The sequence below is a fragment of the Bos grunniens genome, chromosome X (assembly GCF_055505025.1).
Source record: "Bos grunniens cultivar Pamir isolate PY7600 chromosome X, Bosgru_T2T1.0, whole genome shotgun sequence".
NCBI classification, from domain to species: Eukaryota; Metazoa; Chordata; class Mammalia; order Artiodactyla; family Bovidae; genus Bos; species Bos grunniens.
The window spans coordinates 55,217,078-55,236,040 of record NC_141194.1 but is presented as its reverse complement, the minus strand read 5'-3'; the positions used below and the strand labels follow the sequence as shown (position 1 = coordinate 55,236,040).

The 18,963-nt window shown below is 45.0% G+C and overlaps 1 protein-coding gene across 2 annotated transcripts; it reads right to left on the bottom strand.

Moving 5' to 3' along the window:
• Nucleotides 1–121: 121 nt before the first annotated feature.
• Nucleotides 122–18,231, bottom strand: LOC147340402 (PDZ domain-containing protein MAGIX-like). 2 transcript variants are annotated; one of them, XM_086387765.1, is made up of 4 exons: nucleotides 18,045–18,231; nucleotides 17,055–17,201; nucleotides 2,241–2,346; nucleotides 122–468 (listed from the first exon to the last, which is right to left on the bottom strand). In XM_086387765.1, the coding sequence occupies exons 1-3, from the start codon at nucleotides 18,091–18,093 to the stop codon at nucleotides 2,309–2,311; spliced, it is 234 nt and encodes a 77-aa protein (XP_086243891.1). In that variant the 5' UTR covers nucleotides 18,094–18,231; the 3' UTR covers nucleotides 122–468; nucleotides 2,241–2,308. The 2 variants fall into 2 exon arrangements, 1 of the variants encoding a protein (XP_086243891.1); XR_015158981.1 differs by lacking the exons at nucleotides 122–468; nucleotides 2,241–2,346 and adding an exon at nucleotides 15,568–15,703 and having other exon boundaries at nucleotides 18,045–18,184.
• Between the last annotated feature and the right edge of the window lie 732 nt (nucleotides 18,232–18,963).

Sequence of the window (18,963 nt, the reverse complement as noted above, 5' to 3'; positions counted from 1 at the left end):
CTTAGTTTACGCTCACTTTGCTGGGGCCTTGAGCACGACCGGTAGAACTACTCTTCCCATGAAGCACTGCGGCACTGCGAAGGCGGATAGGGACCGTAGGAAGTAACTGCCGCTCTTTTACGTCACAGGAGCGCGTGACGCCAAGCATAGAGGGAAATGTAGTTCTTAGGGAGGCTGTATGCGTGCTAAGTCGCTTCAGTCGAGTCCGACCGACTCTGCGACCCTATGGACCATAGTCTATAGGCCAGACTCCTCTGTCCGTGGGATTCTCCAGGCAAGAATACTGGCATGGGTTGCTATGCCCTCCTCCAAGGGATCTTCCTGACCCAGGGAGGGAACCCACGTCTCTTACGTCTCCTGCGTTGGCAGGTGGGTTCTTGGGGAAGGTAGGCGTGATAGAAGATGGGTTCGTTCTTGCCAAGTATTCATTCCTATGTGTGGGCATTATTAATCGCCTGCTTTGCCCTACTGGTGTGGGAAATTAGGTAAAATAAATGATTAAGAAAAAAAAAATCTGTTAGTGCCAGTTGTGTACAATAATAAATAATAGACTGTAAGTGGTGCCTTCAAGATGATAGATTTAATAGTGCACAAACTCTAGATTCAAATACACATGACCTTTGGATTACATGGGTTTGAACTGTGAGGGTCCATTTATACGTGGATATCTTTCACTAAATAACCTACTACATTACTACATGATGTGAGGTTGGATGCAAGGTTGGTTGAATCCGAGGATGCAGAATCTGGAGGGCTGACTCTAATGTTATAGGAGGATTTTGTTTTATTTTATGTATTTATTTTTTTGACAGTTGAAAATAAAATTCTAATTTATTAATCACAGCAGAGTCTGCATTCATTTTTAAAGGAGTGGTATACAGATGCTGCTGCTGCTAAGTCGCTTCAGTCGTGTCCGACTCTGTGCGACCCCATAGACGGCAGCCCACCAGGCTCCCCCGTCCCTGGGGTTCTCCAGGCAAGAACACTGGAGTGGGTTGCCATTTCCTTCTCCATATAGGAGGATTTTGGACTGCCCTGCATTGTTGCCCCTAATCCCTACATCGTTCAAAGGCCAGCGGTATTAATAGTCTGGCTTCCTCTCTTGAGACTCTGGGTCTAGTGGAAAACAATGACTCTCAAAATGATAAAAAAATGTTTCTACCAACTTTACATGTTGTGAGAGCCACCTCCTAAGGCCTCAGAAGATTAATGAGACACTCCTCTGAGTAGGACCTTAGAGTTTGTAAAGTAGAAGACCGATACTTAAATAGTCATAAGAAAGAAAACTAAAAATCTAAAAATTTATCCCAAGGAAACCATCCAAGATGTTAAAAAGTATATCAGAGTATTATTTATTGTAGCAAAAGCTTGAAGACCACTAAAATGAACAACAAAGGGGGATGGGCTAAATGAATTAGAGCACATGGTTTGGATGGAACCAATACAGAGCTTTTAAATGTGAAGCTATAATTAAATGAAATGAGGACATAGTCACAGTGTTTGGAAAGTAAATAATAATTTAGTGGGTTATAGGAAGCTCTTGAAAACAGGTAGCCCAATATTCAATCAATTTTGTGGCTATGCTTTCAGGTTTATAAGCCCTAGGCATCCTGCGATGGGCCCTGAAATCTCAAGAGAGAAGCCATTGTGGTTTTCAAACAAAATATACAACAACAACATCTTTTTTTTAAGTTGTGGTATATGGGATCCAGTCCCCTGATCAGGGATGGAACCCAGGCCCTCTGCATTGGGAGCAGGAGTCTTAGCCATTGGACCCCCAGGGAAGTCCAAACAACATTCTATCTTGTTACTAATGATGTGAACATTGCCTGGGAGGCTAACTGTCCCTGGCTGAAGTGATACCCACTTCCTGAAGCAGCCACCTGAGATAGTGTGCACAATACAGGCTTACGCAGGCTAGGGCCAGAGGTCCCTGAGAATCTTACCTTCTCAGTTGGTTCACACCTGATTTGTGACTAACTCTTGACATGTACCACAGAGATCATGCCAAGCTATGCTAGTCCTGATGCAAAACTTCATGGTGAAAATATAGTGGGAGAAAAGACACTTTTTTTCTGTTTTTCCTTTATTCTGAAAACAAAATCAGGAATTTTTTTTCTATTTGCAAGCATTAAGAAAAGTGTTTGCTTACCACGCAGTGTAAGAAGACTATAGGAAAGTTTTGCACATTCAACCATTTATTCTTTTGTTCATTGAATAAACATGAATTGAGCACCTACCTTATTACATACTCTTCCCTCCAGGTACTCATATAGGATAATGGGACAATCCATGGTTCCAAACATGGTTATGACTGCAGACATACAGGACTGTGGGAAGGGGTGGCTGAGAAGACAGAGGGGATTAGTTTACATGATACCACTTCTAAGATGGGATGAAGATTCAGAAAGCATTCTGAAAGATGGCAGGAAATGAAGCTGGAGTGATGGGCTGGAGTTTGGCTACCTCACTACAACTGACTCAAATCCTCAAATTAAAGACTTTCTGCTGCATGTGATAAGGGTGCCATTCGAAGGTTATGTGACATGACAAAATTTGTATTTTAGAAAAATAATGTATATCAAAGGTATAGAGACAATGTGCTCAATACACAAAGCGCTCCTGTAGTTCAATAACTATAAAAGGAAAGCAATTCCCAACTGAAAAATGGGAGCAGACAGAATTAGATGGTTCACGAAATGAGAAATACAAATAGTCATGAAGCACATGTAAAGATTCTTAACCTCACTAATACTCAAAGCAGAGACTTCCCTGGTGGTCCAGTGGCTAAGACTCTGGGGTCCCAATACAAGGGACCCAGGTTCAATCCCTGGTCTTGTAGCTAAAGATCCCACATGCTGCAACTAAGATCCGGCACAGCCAAATAAATAAATAAACACTCAAAGCAATGCAAATAAATAAATAATAAAATGCTGTTCTTCTCTTAACTCACTGGTAAAATAAAAAAGACAAACACTTCTACTGTGAGTTCTCTACGCCAATTGCCCATCTAAGCACTCACTTAGTCCCCCAAGGATTCTGTGAGGTAGGAACTATTTTAAAATCCATTTTACAGGTAAGAGAACTGCAGCCCAGAGAGGCTGAGTTGGCCAAGATCACAAAATAGTAAGTACTATGGATAAATCCTAGAGCTACTAAAGATAGAAGAAAACGGGCACATTCATACACTGCTAATATGGGCACAAATTGATTCGACATTTATCCAGGGCAGTATAATAATATATATGCCTGCCCTGACTCAGTGATTCCATTTCTAAGAATAGATCTGAAGGAAAGAATGGAAAATTGGAGCAGGAAATTCTGTATGCTAATGAGTGAATCTACATTATACCCTGACTAAAAAGGTTTAAAAATTCTTCATGGTTTGACAAGGAACAATAGCTACAGTATTGTGTTAAATGGAAAAAGCAATTTGAGGAGTATGTAGGAATTTCTGGAAAATTAATAATGTTATCTTATTTAACCTAGTGAGAGTTACACAGGTATTGATTTTACAGTTTGTCAAACTGTTAGTGTATGCTGTATGTATGTTCTCTATTAGGTATATTTCACCATTTTTTAAAAATAGAGAATTCCAGAATAGTAGTACTAGGAGCTTGGTGGGCCTTATCCTCAAAGCAACCAACACTAGTGAACTTTTTCACTTCTTTTTATTCTTTATTAGAAGATAAATGTTTTACAATGTTGTGGTGGTCTCTGCCATACATCAACGCAAATTCTGAGCCTCAGTTACCGCCCCACATTCCACCCCTCTAGGTGGTCACACAGCATCAGGCTGGGCTCCCTGTTATATAGCAGCTTCCCACAAGCCCTCTAATTTACACATGATAGTGTATATAAATCAATGCTACTTTCTCAATTCGCACCACCCTCTCTTCCCTTGCTGTGTCCACAAGTCCGTTCTCTCTGTGTCTCCATGACTTCTTGGTAAATAGGTTCATCAGTACTATTTTTCTAGATCCCATATAAATGCATTAGTATATGATGCTTGTTTTTGTCTTTCTGACTTACTTCACTCTGTATGACAGACTCTAGGTTTATCCACCTCACTACAAGTGACTCAAATTCATTTCTTTTTATGGCTGAGTAGTATTCCATTGTATGTATGTACTATATCTTTATCCATTCAACTGTCAATGGACATCTAGGTTGCTTCCATGTTCTGGCTATTGTAAATATGTAAATAGTGGTGCTATGAACATTGGGGTACATGTATCTTTTTGAATTATGGTTTTCTCAGGGTATATGCCCAGTAGTGGGATTGGGCTTCCCTGGTAGTTCAACTGGTAAAGAATCCGCCTGCAATGCAGGAGACCCCAGTTTGATTCCCAGGTCAAGAAGATCCCCTGGAGAAGGGTATGGCAACCCACTCCAGTATTCTTGCCTGGAGAATCCCCATGGACAGAGGAGCCTGGCGGGCTACAGTCCATGGGGTCACAAAGAGTCGGACACGACTGAGTGACTAAGCACACACATGGTAGTTTTATTCCTAGTTCGTTAAGGAATCTCCATACTGTTCTCCATAGTGGCTATATCAATTTACATTCCCACAATCCATGCAGTGGGTTTTCCTTTTCTCCACATCCTGTCCAAGATTTATTGTTTGTTGTTTTTCTTTTTTATGATGGCCATTCTGATTGGTGTGAGGTAATACCTCATTGTAGTTTTGATTTGCATTTCTCTAATAATGAGCTATGTTGAGTTTAACCAACCCCGTAAAGTCTTTGGGAATTGCATAAGGGCATATAGGAAATGGAGAAACATTTGTTCAAGAAAATCCAATAAATCACTATGAGAACACCAAGAGTCTGGCACTTTAATTATGACTTGCTCCCTCCCTACATGCCAGCTCAGTGTGATAGAAGCTCTACTCCAAGAGTGTGGACAAGAACATGGGGCTCTTCCCCTGCCAGCTCCTGGTCTAGGACAGTGATTTCTCCTCAGGAGGGGCAGGTAACCAACATGTCTCATCTGCTCAGCCCCATATTATAGAAACTCTATTCTGGGAAGGCATGACTAAGAGGCCTGGGGCTCTCTTCCACCACCCAGACCCTGTTCATAAGGATGAAACTGTACCCCAGTATGGCAGACCAAGAATATTGGGCCCCAATTGCCCACTCCATAGCTTACTATTAGAGTGGAGGTTCCACACTGGGAAAGACAAGCAGATAATACCAAAGGATATAACCTCCCCAGCTCCCTGCTCATAAAAGAGGAGTGTTGGTCATTCCAAGAGGGGTGGGCTTCTGATAGACCTGCAACTCTTGAGGGAGAATATAAAGAACAGAGAGTTTAACAGCTTTCCCTTAGAGGACTGACTTTATTTGAAACAGAAAGTCAAGAAGTTGAAGAACAAGAGCTTTAGAAGCCATTAAGATAGCAACAGGCAAAACAGGGAGAAACAGCTGACAAGAGTCCTTCTAGGGGCAGAGCAAGCTACAAAGACTGCTCTCAAGAAGAAAAAAAAAAGCTGTTCTGAAAGACTACACCATGCTTACACCTTAAACATTGTAAACCAACTATACTTCACTTAAAAAAAAGATTAAAAAGACTACCCCATATTTTAGTTGAATAAGGGGCCTGACTTTAATGGAATAAGATTTTAATTGGTTAATTAGAACAAGTTATGGAGAAGGCAATGGCACCCAACTCCAGTACTCTTGCCTGGAAAGTCCCATGGACGGAGGAGCCTGGGGGGCTGCAGTCCATGGGGTCGTGAAGAGTCAGACACGACTGAGCGACTTCACTTTCACTTTTCACTTTCATGCATTGGAGAAGGAAATGGCAACCCACTCCAGTGTTCTTGCCTGGAGAATCCCAGGGACGGTGGAGCCTGGTGGGCTGCCGTCAATGGGGTCGCACAGTCAGACACAACTGAGGCGACTTAGCAGCAGCAGCAGAACAAGTTATGCCCCAGAGTATTGTAAAACTTCAGTGGCAGTTAAGTTAGGTATAGTATTGATAGCTTATGGTGAATGATGTCAGATTCGTGATCTCTAAAGAAAAAGATTTAGATTTGGGACCAGAGACCAGGCTTGACCACTCAGGGCTCTTGTGTGGCAGAAGTTTTGTTACAATGAAAAGGGACAGAGAAAGCTTCTACACTGACATCAGAAAGGGCTGGAGAGTACCCCACTTGCTAGTCTTAGCTAGGGAGCTACATACTTTTTATATTGGTTATTATTGCTAAGTCGCTTCAGTCGTGTCCGACTCTGTGCAACCCCATAGATGGCAGCCCACCAGACTCCGCCATCTCTGGGATCCTCCAGACAAGAATACTGGAGTGGGTTGCCATTTCCTTCTCCAATGCATGAAAGTGAAAAGTGAAAGTGAAGTCGCTCAGTCGTGTCCGACTCCTAGTGACCCCATGGACTGCAGCCTACCAGGCTCCTCTGTCCATGAGATTTTCCAGGCAAGAGTACTGGAGTGGGGTGCCATCTAAATCAAAATAATATCTCAAGGTTATAAAAATCTTCCTAGACCCACTCCCACAATTTACATTTTAAGATTACAGGATTAGAACTAACAATAGAAAGATCTTACCAGACCCACTATCATAATATACATTTTAAGATAACAGGGTTAGTCAGAAGGTTTTCAAGAAGGAGAAACTATCCTCAAGCAGGATACATTGTTATCTAATCCTTGAAAGTGAAAAGTGAAAGTGAAATCACTCAGTCTTGTCAGACTCTTTGTGACCCCTGGATTGTACAGTCCATGGAATTCTCCAGGCCAGAATACTAGAGTGGGTAGCCTTTCCCTTCTCCAGGGGATCTTCCCAACCCAGGGATCGAACCCAGGTCTCCTGCATTGCAGGTAGATTCTTTACCACATGTTGTGGTAAAGAATGAGCCACACGGGAAGCCGATATAATCCTTAGTACCTTAGTACGAAGTTTAAGCTGAGTTGTTTTTTTGTGTAATCATCAGCTCTGGGCTTAAAGAAGAAAAACCATTTTATGTGACTAAGACTCAGAATGTAGCCTGGCGGTCTACACCCCATGGGGTCACAGAGTCGGACACAACTGGAGCAACTAACACTTGGACCTAACATTCCAGGTTCTTATGCAATATTGATCTTTATAGTATCAACTTTTACCTTCACCACAAGACACATCTACAGCTGAGCATCATTCCCACTTTGGTCCAGCCATTCATTCTTACTAGACCTATTAGTAATTGCTCTTCACTCTTCCCCAGTAGCATATTGGACACTTTCTGACCTGGGGGGATTATCTTCTGGTGTCATATCTTTTTCCCTTTTCATACTGTCCATGGGGTTCTCCAGGCAAGAACACTGGAGTGGGTTGCCATTTCCTTCTCCAGTGGCCCAGGTTTTGTCAGAACTCCTCCCTATGACCCATGTGTCTTGGGTGGCCCTGCATGGCTCCTAGCTTCACTGAGTTACACAAGCCCCTTCACCATGACAAAGCTGTGATCCATGAAAGGGACTATGTTCATGCCCAAAGCTGAACCCTTTGAAGAAGTTTATAAGGTGGAAACAGATTTAACTAAATTAGTCTGGTCAAGCCACTAAACAGTAAACAAGGAAATTATAACAAAAATGGACAGCTCTAAATATAGAGTTGCTATATTATACAAAATGTTTAGTTTTCAACAGAAAATTATGAAACATGCAAAGAAACAAGAAAAGTGGCAGGAACAGCAGGAAACAGAAACTATTAGAAGACTCAAATGTTAGACCTAGCAGATAAACTTCAAAGTGAAACAGGAGGAAAGAGGGCAGGGCACGACCTTTAAAAGAATTACATACCAGTTGAGGATATGACATAAAATGACTAGAACCAACTAGGTCCAAGATGGCAGAATATTTGACTTCCAGTAGACTTTGAGCCTCATTATATGCTCATTTTAATATATTAGCATGCTAAATGGCACACTTACAGGCACCATAACAGTTCTCAGATCAACCATAAAAAAGCAAAAAGTGGGGGTGGCCCAAATCCTGGAAATCCTTGCCCCTTCTCCAAAATAGTTGGAATAATCCTCCCAGTCATTTGTCTATGAAATACTCAGCCCATGAAAACTAACCACACCTTATTTCAGGGCCTCTCACCTTCTGAGATGGTCCACACTCTGTCTGTGGAGTGTGTTTTTCCCAAGGCCACTCTTGCCTTTTGAGATGGACTCCATTCTGTCTATGGAATGTATATCTCTAAATACACCCATTTTTTACCTATCACTTTGTCTCTCACTGAATTCTTTCTGTTATGAGACATAAAGAACCTGAACTCCATTAAGTCCTGAGACCAGGTGTGTGATTTCAATGAGAAGGCTATAGGTTTAAGGCCCAGTCTGGGTCTCAGCTGGGTTTGAGTCCCAATCTGAGATGTGCAGTTTCAAAATCAGCTATTAAATTTGCTCAAAGAAGTAAGAAATCATGTATAAAGATGTAAGGGAAAGTATGAAAACAATATCTCATCAAATAGAGGATATAGTTACAAGGCTTCCCAGCTGGCTCGGTGGTAAAGATTCCACCTACCAATGCAGGGGACACAGATTTGATCCCTGGTCTGGGAAGATTCCAGATGCCATGGGATAACTAAGCCCATAAGCCACAACTACTGAGCCCTCATGCTACAACTACTGAAGCCTGTGCACCCTAGAGCCTAGGCTTCACAACAAGAGAAGCCACAGCAATGAGAAGCCCATCTATGGAGTGTGTATCTCCTTAAATAAACCTACTTTCCCACTTAATTCCTGGGGTAGTGGCCCTTGCCTGCACGCTTGTCTCCCTCATAAGAGTCCTACATTAATATGCCTACTTCTTGCCCATTGCTTTGTCTCTTTCTGAATTCCTTCTGTGCTGAGACATTAAGGAACCCGAGCTTCAGTAAGTCCTGATGCCAGGTGAGTGATTTTGTTAGGGAAGCACTAACTGAAACTTCCTGCCCTGGCCAGGCACACAGTAACAACTTGCATGAACTATCTTAACAACAGGAGGTCCTGGTAAAGAACACAGAACTAACAAGCTACCAACAACCGAAATAATTCAGGAAAGGTGTAAAGGACAGAGGGGGATGCCAGTCCATATATCCTACCAACCTCCCAGAAAACGTCTTGCTGGAATCTATCTTGGCTGAGCAATGTGCATGCCATGGAGGAGGGACCCTGAGTCAGAGTCATGGGCCAGAGATAACCCAGAAACTAACCGCAGTACCATAAAACCCGAGATTGTGAGCCACGTAGCAGAGTAGTTCTCCTGGGTTCCCTTACCCTCCTGCTCTCCACCCAGATGCCCTTTCCCAATACAGTCTCTTGCTTTGTCAGCACAGGGGTCTCCTCAGACAATTCCTTTCTGAGTGAACTATCTAACAAAGTGTTAGACAAGAGCCCACTCTGAGGCCCTGGAAGGGGTCCTCCTTCCTGCAAAAATTTTAATTAAAAGACAGCGGCTTCAAGCATCAACAAGACAACTCCTTAAAAGACAATATTCTTTCTTGATCTTGTAACATGACCTACCATGATGATGCTTAGATCTGGATTATGTAAACCATCATACATCACTTGATGTATAGCCCTCTGTCTCAAAAAACATATAACTGTATCTTGACTTCTAAGGGCCAGAACAGTTCTCAGAGCTTTCTGAGATGCTCTTCTCAGGTTATAATCCTCAAATTTGACTTGAATAAAATTTTTCATTTCTTTTTTGGATCAACCAATTAGTTTTTCATCTACAGGACAATAACCAAAATGAAAAAAATAAGCAGAGGGACTAAAAGTAGCTCTTTGGGGCTAGCAGAAGAAAGGAGCAGTGAACTAGAAGAGAGTTCAATGCAAATTATGCAATTTGAAGAACAGATTGTAAAAGGAATGAATAAAAAAATGAATAGAGCATCAGACAAATACGGGACACAACTAGGTACACCAGCATATGTGTAATGGGGAAGCACAAGTGGAGACAGAGAGAGGAGCCAAAGAATTCAAAGAAGTAATAGCTAAAATCTACATGACAAGAAGCTTAACCAACTCCAAGCAGGATAAATGCAAAGAGATAGATACCTAGGCACATCATATTCAAAAATGTTAAAATCCAAAGAGAAAACCTTGAAAGAACAAAGAGAAAAATGACTCATCTACAAGGTAACCCCAATAATATGACAAGCAGTCTTCTTTTTTTGGTTCCACTGGGTCTTCATTGCTGCTCACTGACTTTCTCTAGTTGCAGTGAGCAGGGGCTATTCTTCCTTGCAGTGCACATACTTGTTACTGGGATAGCTTCTTTCACTGCGGTGCACAGGCTCTAGACACAGGGGCTTCAGTAGTTGCAGCACTTGGGTTCAGTAGTTGTGGCTCAAGAGCTTTAGTTGCTCCTTGGCATGTGTGTCAGGAAGGGCGGCGGTGAGGAGACACCCCTCGTCCAAGGTAAGGAGCAATGGCTGCGCTTTGCTGGAGCAGCCGTGAAGAGATACCCCATGTCCAAGGTAAGAGAAACCCAAGTAAGACGGTAGGTGTTGCAAGAGGGCATCAGAGGGCAAACACACTGAAACCATACTCACAGAAAACTAGTCAATCTAATCACACTAGCACCACAGCCTTGTCTAACTCAATGAAACTAAGCCATGCCCGTGGGGCAACCCAAGATGGGCGGGTCATGGTGGAGAGATCTGACAGAATGTGGTCCACTGGAGAAGGGAATGGCAAACCACTTCAGTATTCTTGCCTTGAGAACCCCATGAGCAGTATGAAAAGGCAAAATGATAGGATACTGAAAGAGGAACTCCCCAGGTCAGTAGGTGCCCAATATGCTACTGGAGATCAGTGGAGAAATAACTCCAGAAAGAATGAAGGGATGGAGCCAAAGCAAAAACAATACCCAGCTGTGGATGTGACTGGTGATAGAAGCAAGGTCCGATGCTGTAAAGAGCAATATTGCATAGGAACCTGGAATGTCAGGTCCATGAATCAAGGCAAATTGGAAGTGCTCAAACAAGAGATGGCAAGAGTGAATGTCGACATTCTAGGAATCAGTGAACTGAAATGGACTGGAATGGGTGAATTTAACTCAGATGACCATTATATCTACTACTGTGGGCAGGAATCCCTCAGAAGAAATGGAGTAGCCATCATGGTCAACAAAAGAGTCCGAAATGCAGTACTTGGATGCAATCTCAAAAACAACAGAATGATCTCTGTTCGTTTCCAAGGCAAACCATTCAATATCACAGTAATCCAAGTCTATGCCCCAACCAGTAACGCTGAAGAAGCTGAAGTTGAACGGTTCTATGAAGACCTACAAGAGCTTTTAGAACTAACACCCAAAAAAGATGTCCTTTTCATTATAGGGGACTGGAATGCAAAAGTAGGAAGTCAAGAAACACCTGGAGTAACAGGCAAATTTGGCCTTGGATATGGAATGAAGCAGGGCAAAGACTAATGGAGTTTTGCCAAGAAAACGCACTGGTCATAACAAACACCCTCTTTCAACAACACAAGAGAAGACTCTACACATGGACATCACCAGATGGTCTACACCGAAATCAGATTGATTATATTCTTTGCAGCCAAAGATGGAGAAGCTCTATACAGTCAGCAAAAACAAGACCAGGAGCTGACTGTGGCTCAGACCATGAACTCCTTATTGCCAAATTCAGACTTAAATGGAAGAAAGTAGGGAAAACCACTAGACCATTCAGGTATTTCCTAAATCAAATCCCTTATGATTATACAGTGGAAGTGAGAAATAGATTTAAGGGCCTAGATCTGATAGATAGAGTGCCTGATGAACTATGGAATGAGGTCCGTGACATTGTACAGGAGACAGGGATCAAGACCATCCCCATGGAAAAGAAATGCAAAAAAGCAAAATGGCTGTCTGAGGAGGCCTTACAAATAGCTGTGAAAAGAAGAGAAGCGAAAAGCAAAGGAGAAAAGGAAAGATATAAACATGTGAATGCAGAGTTCCAAAGAATAGCAAGAAGAGATAAGAAAGCCTTCTTCAGAGATCAATACAAAGAAATAGAAGAAAACAACAGAATGGGAAAGGCTAGAGAGCTCTTCAAGAAAATCAGAGATACCAAAGGAACATTTCATGCAAAGATGGACTCGATAAAGGACAGAAATGGTATGGACCTAACAGAAGCAGAAGATATTAAGAAGAGATGGCAAGAATACACAGAAGAACTGTACAAAAAAGATCTTCATGACCCAGATAATCACGATGGTGTGATCACTGACCTAGAGCCAGACATCCTGGAATGTGAAGTCAAGTGGGCCTTAGGAAGCATCACTACGAACAAAGCTAGTGGAGGTGATGGAATTCCAGTTGAGCTATTCCAAATCCTGAAAGATGATGCTGTGAAAGTGCTGCACTCAATATGCCAGCACATTTGGAAAACTCAGCAGTGGCCACAGGACTGGAAAAGGTCAGTTTTCATTCCAATCCCAAAGAAAGGCAATGCCAAAGAATGCTCAAACTACCGCACAGTTGCACTCATCTCACATGCTAGTAAAAGTAATGCTCAAAATTCTCCAAGCCAGGCTTCAGCAATATGTGAACCGTGAACTTCCTGATGTTCACGCTGGTTTTAGAAAAGGCAGAGGAACCAGAGATCAAATTGCCAACATCCACTGGATCATGGAAAAAGCAAAAGAGTTCCAGAAAAACATCTATTTCTGCTTTATTGACTATGCCAAAGCCTTTGACTGCGTGGATCACAATAAACTGTGGAAAATTCTGAAAGAGATGGGAACACCAGACCACCTGATCTGCTTCTTGAGAAATTTGTATGCAGGTCAGGAAGCAACAGTTAGAACTGGACATGGAACAACAGACTGGTTCCAAATAGGAAAAGGAGTACATCAAGGCTGTATATTGTCACCCTGTTTATTTAACTTATATGCAGAGTACATCATGAGAAACGCTGGACTGGAAGAAACACAAGCTGGAATCAAGATTGCTAGGAGAAATATCAATAACCTCAGATATGCAGATGACACCACCCTTATGGCAGAAAGTGAAGAGGAGCTAAAAAGCCTTTTGATGAAAGTGAAAATGGAGAGTGAAAAAGTTGGCTTAAAGCTCAACATTCAGAAAATGAAGATCATGGCATCCGGTCCCATCAATTCATGGGAAATAGATGGGGAAACAGTGGAAGCAGTGTCAGACTTTATTTTTCTGGGCTCCGAAATCACTGCAGATGGTGACTGCAGCCATGAAATTAAAAGACACTTACTCCTTGGAAGGAAACTTATGACCAACCTAGATAGCATATTCAAAAACAGAGACATTACTTTGCCAACAAAGGTTCGTCTAGTCAAGGCTATGGTTTTTCCTGTGGTCATGTATGGATGTGAGAGTTGGACTGTGAAGAAGTCTTAGCACCGAAGAATTGATGCTTTTGAACTGTGGTGTTGGAGAAGACTCTTGAGAGTCCCTTGGACTGCAAGGAGATCCAACCAGTCCATTATGAAGATCAGCCCTGGGATTTCTTTCGAAGGAATGATGTGAAAGCTGAAACTCCAGTATTTTGGCCACCTCATGTGAAGAGTTGACTCATTGGAAAAGACTCTGATGCTGGGAGGGATTGGGGGCAAGAGGAGAAGGGGACGACAGGATGTGATGGCTGGATGGCATCACTGACTCGATGGACGTGAGTCTGAGTGAACTCCGGGAGTTGGTGATGGACAGGCAGGCCTGGCATGCTGTGATTCATGGGGTTGCAAAGAGTTGGACACGACTGAGTGACTGATCTGATCTGATCTTCCTGTGTGCTGTTCTGGATCTGTCAGGAATCCTCTGTTCCTTATTAATTCCTAAATATTCAGGAATTAAGAGGAGAGGCAAGCCTCTCCCATGGCTGAGGGATCCAGGCATTTCCTTCATTAGTTTTTCAATATGGTGATAAATACCCTCTTTCTTCTTATGAACCATATGGTAAAACTGATACTCTCTCTTTAATATGGATCGCCTATGTTTTGTAAGTCTGGAATTTTAATCTTTATCTTTGCTGAGAATAACTACAGTATATATGCCCAAACCATGTTGACTAAAACACCTTTGCTCAATCAGAGCTTTGGTCCCTGTGTCTTTCTTTCTTTCTTTCTCTCTCTCTCTATTTCTGGCTGATTTCCTGGAACGCGAAAGCCGTCTGTAACCCAGGAAATATTAGCCTCTCTCCTTCTTTCCCTTTCTCATCATCGACTCTGGACCACCAGGTTCCAGTCCATTAAAGGACATCAACACATGTGGAATCTTCCCGGACCAGGGATCAAACCCTTGTCCTCTGCACTTAGCAGGTGGATTCTTATCCACTAGGCCACCAGGAAAGTCCCAAGTAGGCTTCTTATCATAAACAGTGGGTCCAGAAAACAGCTAAAATTTTACTCAATCGTGAAAGTCTATATACTTTGTACCCATGATCTGGAATAAAACAATGTCTGCTCTTGCTACTTCTATTCAATATTGTACCTAAAATTCTAGTTGGGAAAAGTAGGCAAGAAAAACAAATAAGAGGCATCCATATTGGAAAATGTTGATAAAAGAAAGGACAAGTGAGTGGTTCAGCAGCAAAGAATTCACTTGCAATGCAGGAGACTGTCTGCAATGCAGAAGACACATGTTCAGTCCCTGGGTCAGGAAGATTCCCTGGAGAAGGAAATAGCAACCCACTCCAGCATTCTTGCCTGGGAAATACCATGGACAGAGGAGACTGTTGGCTACAGTCCATGGGATCCCAACAGTCAGAAAGGACTTAGTGACTAAACCACAATTTAAACAGTGAATTATTTCTGGGAAGGTCACCTTCCCTTCGGGGAAAGCAAGGGAGGATGTCTTAGGCAGATTACCTCACTAGTGCTGACCAGGAAAAAGAAAACCTCACAGACTAATTGGCTTAAAATTCAATTCCTAGGATAGCCTGCAAGTACAATTTGGTTAGATATTAAATATCAGTGGAGCTTAGCACAAGTCACTCCATTTTGCATTGATTGTTTCCTTTTTAACAAAAGAAATAAAACCATCTCTGTTTGCAAATGTCATTATATAGAAAATCCTAAGGAACCAACTGAAAAACAATTAGAACTAATAACAAATTTCACGAGGTTACAGGATAGAAAATTAAACTACAAAAATCAATTGTATTTCTATAGACAAGAATGAAATAAAAAAAAAAAACTCCATTCACAACAGCCTGAAAATAATAAAAATACTTTCAAACAAAATTAACAAAAGAAGCATAAAAATTGTACTCTAGGAAATGCAAAACATTGTTGAAAGAAATTAAAGAAGACCTAAATAAATGGAGAGACATCCAATATTGACTCAAGGCTTGTGCTGGATTCTCAGCATGGCCCTGTTCAATGCTCTCCTGCAGCTCCCATCCTTCTCTTCCACCCTCTCTCCCAACCCAAGAACCCAAGATTCATGAAGGAAATCTTGGCAAGATGGATGGTTCAAGCTTCCCAAAATTACACGTGTATTTTTTTTAATACTTATTTATTTGGCTGTGCAAGGTCTTAGTTACTTAGGATCCAATTCCCCAAGGTAACTGAACCTGGCCCCCTACATTGGGAGCCTTGAACATTAGCCACTGCACGACCAGGAAAGTACAACGCAAGGCTTTTAAAACCGACTGTACTTGACATGCCAGGAACTCTTCCTAGGAGGCAAGGGCATCTTGGGACAAATCCATGATGTCATTGTCCTTCTGGTATTCTAAGGGCTAAAGAATAAAAGAGACTAGTGTTAGTCGTGCAGTCCTGTCTGACTCTTTGCGACCCCATGGACTGTAGCTGGCCAGGCTCCTCTGTCCATGGGATTTTCCAGACAAGAATACAGCAGTGGATAGCCATTCCCTTCTCCAGGGGATCTTTCTGGAATCAAACCCAGGTCTCCCACATTGCTAAAGAAAGTCTTTAATGATGGTCCTGTGAAACTGGATAGGGCTCTCGCCCTGTATAAACATTCTAGCAGCTTCTCTTTGAATTCACATCCGGGTTTCACCACTCTTAGTATGTAAGCCGAGACCCTCAAGTAATCATCCAGGCTCCACCCACCCGAATAACCATCCTGATCCCACCTTAGCTAACAACCCTAGCAACAAATATTCAAGCAATCCTACCTCCCTCAAATAAAACACAGATTTTGCCCCTCATTTTAAACCCTTAGGCCCACCCTACACCGTGCTTCTCCAGAATTCCAGGTCCTGCTCTCTAATTAGCCGGGTTTTAGTCATTAAGTCTCCGACTCATGTACTATAGCTACCCCATGCACTATAGCCCTCCAGACTTCCTCTGTCCACGGGATTTGGCAAGAATACTAGATGGGTTGCCATTTCCTACTCCAGGAGATCATCCCACCCAGGAATCGAACCCGGGTCTCCTGAATTGCAGGCAGATTCTTTACCCACTGAGCTACAAGAGAAGACCAACTAGGCTATAAAACCTCAACCTATTATTCCTGACAATTCCAGCCACACTCCCAGTGCGTTTATAGACTCCGCCCCCTTGACTAACATTTCAGGCCTGCCCCTCAGCCACTGCCCGCCCCCAACCCTCTCCAGGCCTGGCCTCCTCAGAAATACCACTTGAAACCCCGCTGACGTAAGTAAATATCAAACTCCGCACCCACAGCTAATCTTACAGCGTTCAACTACTCCAATAACCCTCTCTATGTCACCTCCTAGAGGAATATTCTAGGCTAAAACCAGCACCCTCCAATCACAGCCGAGCGCGGGCCTCCATATTCACACTCATTGGTCCCACCAAGAGAAGTGAAGTTGCTCACTCGTGTACGATTCTTTGCGATGCCATGGACTGTAGCCTACCAGGCCCCTCCGACCGTGGAACTTTCCATGAAAGAGTACTGGAGTGGGTTAGCCATTTCCTTCTCCAGGGGATCTTCCTGACCCGGGAGCGAACCTAGGTCTCCCGCATTGCGGATAGACGCTTTACCCTCTGAGCCACCAGGGAAGCCCTCCCACCAAGGGGAGTAACTAATAATCCTGGGCCCGCACCCTCGGAACCAGGCTGCACTCCGACCACGCCCCCGGAAGGCCACGCCCCATCACGCACCCTCCTTGGGGCGCAGGCGCAAGGTGGCGCCGGCCCTGCGTACCAGCGCCGCCACGTCGGCCGCAGCTCGGGCCGCCAGGGGGCGAGCTTTCAGCCGCGCCAGGAACTGTCTGGCGCTGGCATCCTCGGGCTGGGGACCGCCACCGCCTGCGCGAGTGAAAAGAACAGATCAGGGCCCACCCTGAGTCTCAGCGAACCCTCACGGGCCCCTACGATCAAAGACCTAGAATCCCCCTCAAGATCCCCGAGACCACTCCTTTTTCATAGTCCCGAAGGTCACCGACTGTGCCTTTCACCTCCCTGGACCCCCGACTATCACGGGAATGCCCGTGGACCCCCGCCTGCTCCCACGATATCGCCGGAGAGCTATTTAACTCCAGCACTCCTGGACACCTCCTAACACCCTGGGAATATCTCGAGGTTTCTGACGGCCCCCCCGACACAACCCCAGATTCCAAACTCTTCCCCCCAATATCCAGAAGGACCACGATTCTCCCAGATGTCCCAACAGAACACGGTCTGCTCCCTGTGGCCCAGGCACCCCCGATTCCCCTCTAGATGTCCTAGGTAGCCCCGCTGGTCCATGTAGCCCCGGATGGCCCCTCCACCTATCCCCAGAGGCTCCAGCCTAACCTCCCACAATCCACCAGACCCCCGCCTCCCCCCGCCCAGTGCCCAGGTGTCCCCAATGACCCTGGGCAGACCCCTCCAGCACACCTCCCCCGAGACTCCTTGGAGTCCCGGGGTCTGGTGCGCCGCCCCGCGGCACAGGTGTGGGTGTGGGTGTGGGTGCGGCTCCTCGAGCCCAGCTGGGGTCGCTGGGCCGCTGCCCTCCCCCGCCGCCGCCCCCGCCGCTCGCCGCCGCCGCCGCCACTCGGGCGCCAGGGCTGCTTTGTTTACCACCTGTCAGAAGGAGAAGGTGAGGAGCAGACAGGAGGTGCGAGGGCTGGCAGGGACGCGCCCACCACCCTCCCACCCCGAGCCCGGTACCTCCTTTGCTTCCCCTAGGGTCCGTGCCGCCCCCCGGGCGCCGCTCCATGACCTGTACTTGGCCTGGTGGACGCACGGCCGCCCGCGACGCGTTGGGAGCGCTCGGGAGCGCTCACCTGGTGGCCAGCCGGGGCCTGGACGTGGCTGAAGCCGGCCGGTCCCGTGCTCAGCGCCCCAACCAGCGCAGTGACCTACCTGGCAGCCGCCAAGGTGTCCTGGCCCTTGGAGCCAGCGCGCACTCTTGGCCTCTCCCTGCCTCAGCCGCTGCCTCTCTTTCCACCCAGGGGATGTTGTTATTCCAGTGTCAGAGGGGAAAGTCAGGGCCCAGAGAAGTTAAAGGCCCCACCTGAGCTCTGACAACTAAAAATGGGGTGCAAAACCGGAATCCAGGTTTACCGAGGTGTACTGCAGCCTCCAGCAGAGCTTTCCACATCTTACGTGGAAAGTCTCTCAGTCGTGTCTGACTCTTCGTGATCCCATGGACTGTAGCCCGCCAGGCTCCTCTGTCCATGGGTTCTCCAGGCAAGAATACTGGAATGGGTTGCCATGGCCTCCTCCAGGGGATCTTCCCCACCCAGGAATCGAACCCGTGTCTCCTGAGACTCCTACATGGGCAGGCGGATTCTTGACCACTGAGCCACCTGGGAAGTCCCTTCCACATCGTAGGCACTCAGTCAATCTGCACTGAATGTTTCCCTACTGGGGAACTGGAAGAATATGGTGGCCTGAGCAGTGGGGGCACCCTGGGAGTCTTTGGGAGCCCTGGGAGGTGTCAGGGCCCTGAGCATGATAGGGTTGGGGGACCCCAAAAGTAGGGAAGGGCAGGTCTCCTGGAGAGTGGAGGGGCAGTAGGAGCCTGGACTTGAGGAAGCTTTGAAGGCATAGGGTGTGTATTGGGGCGGGGACACTAGCCAATGAG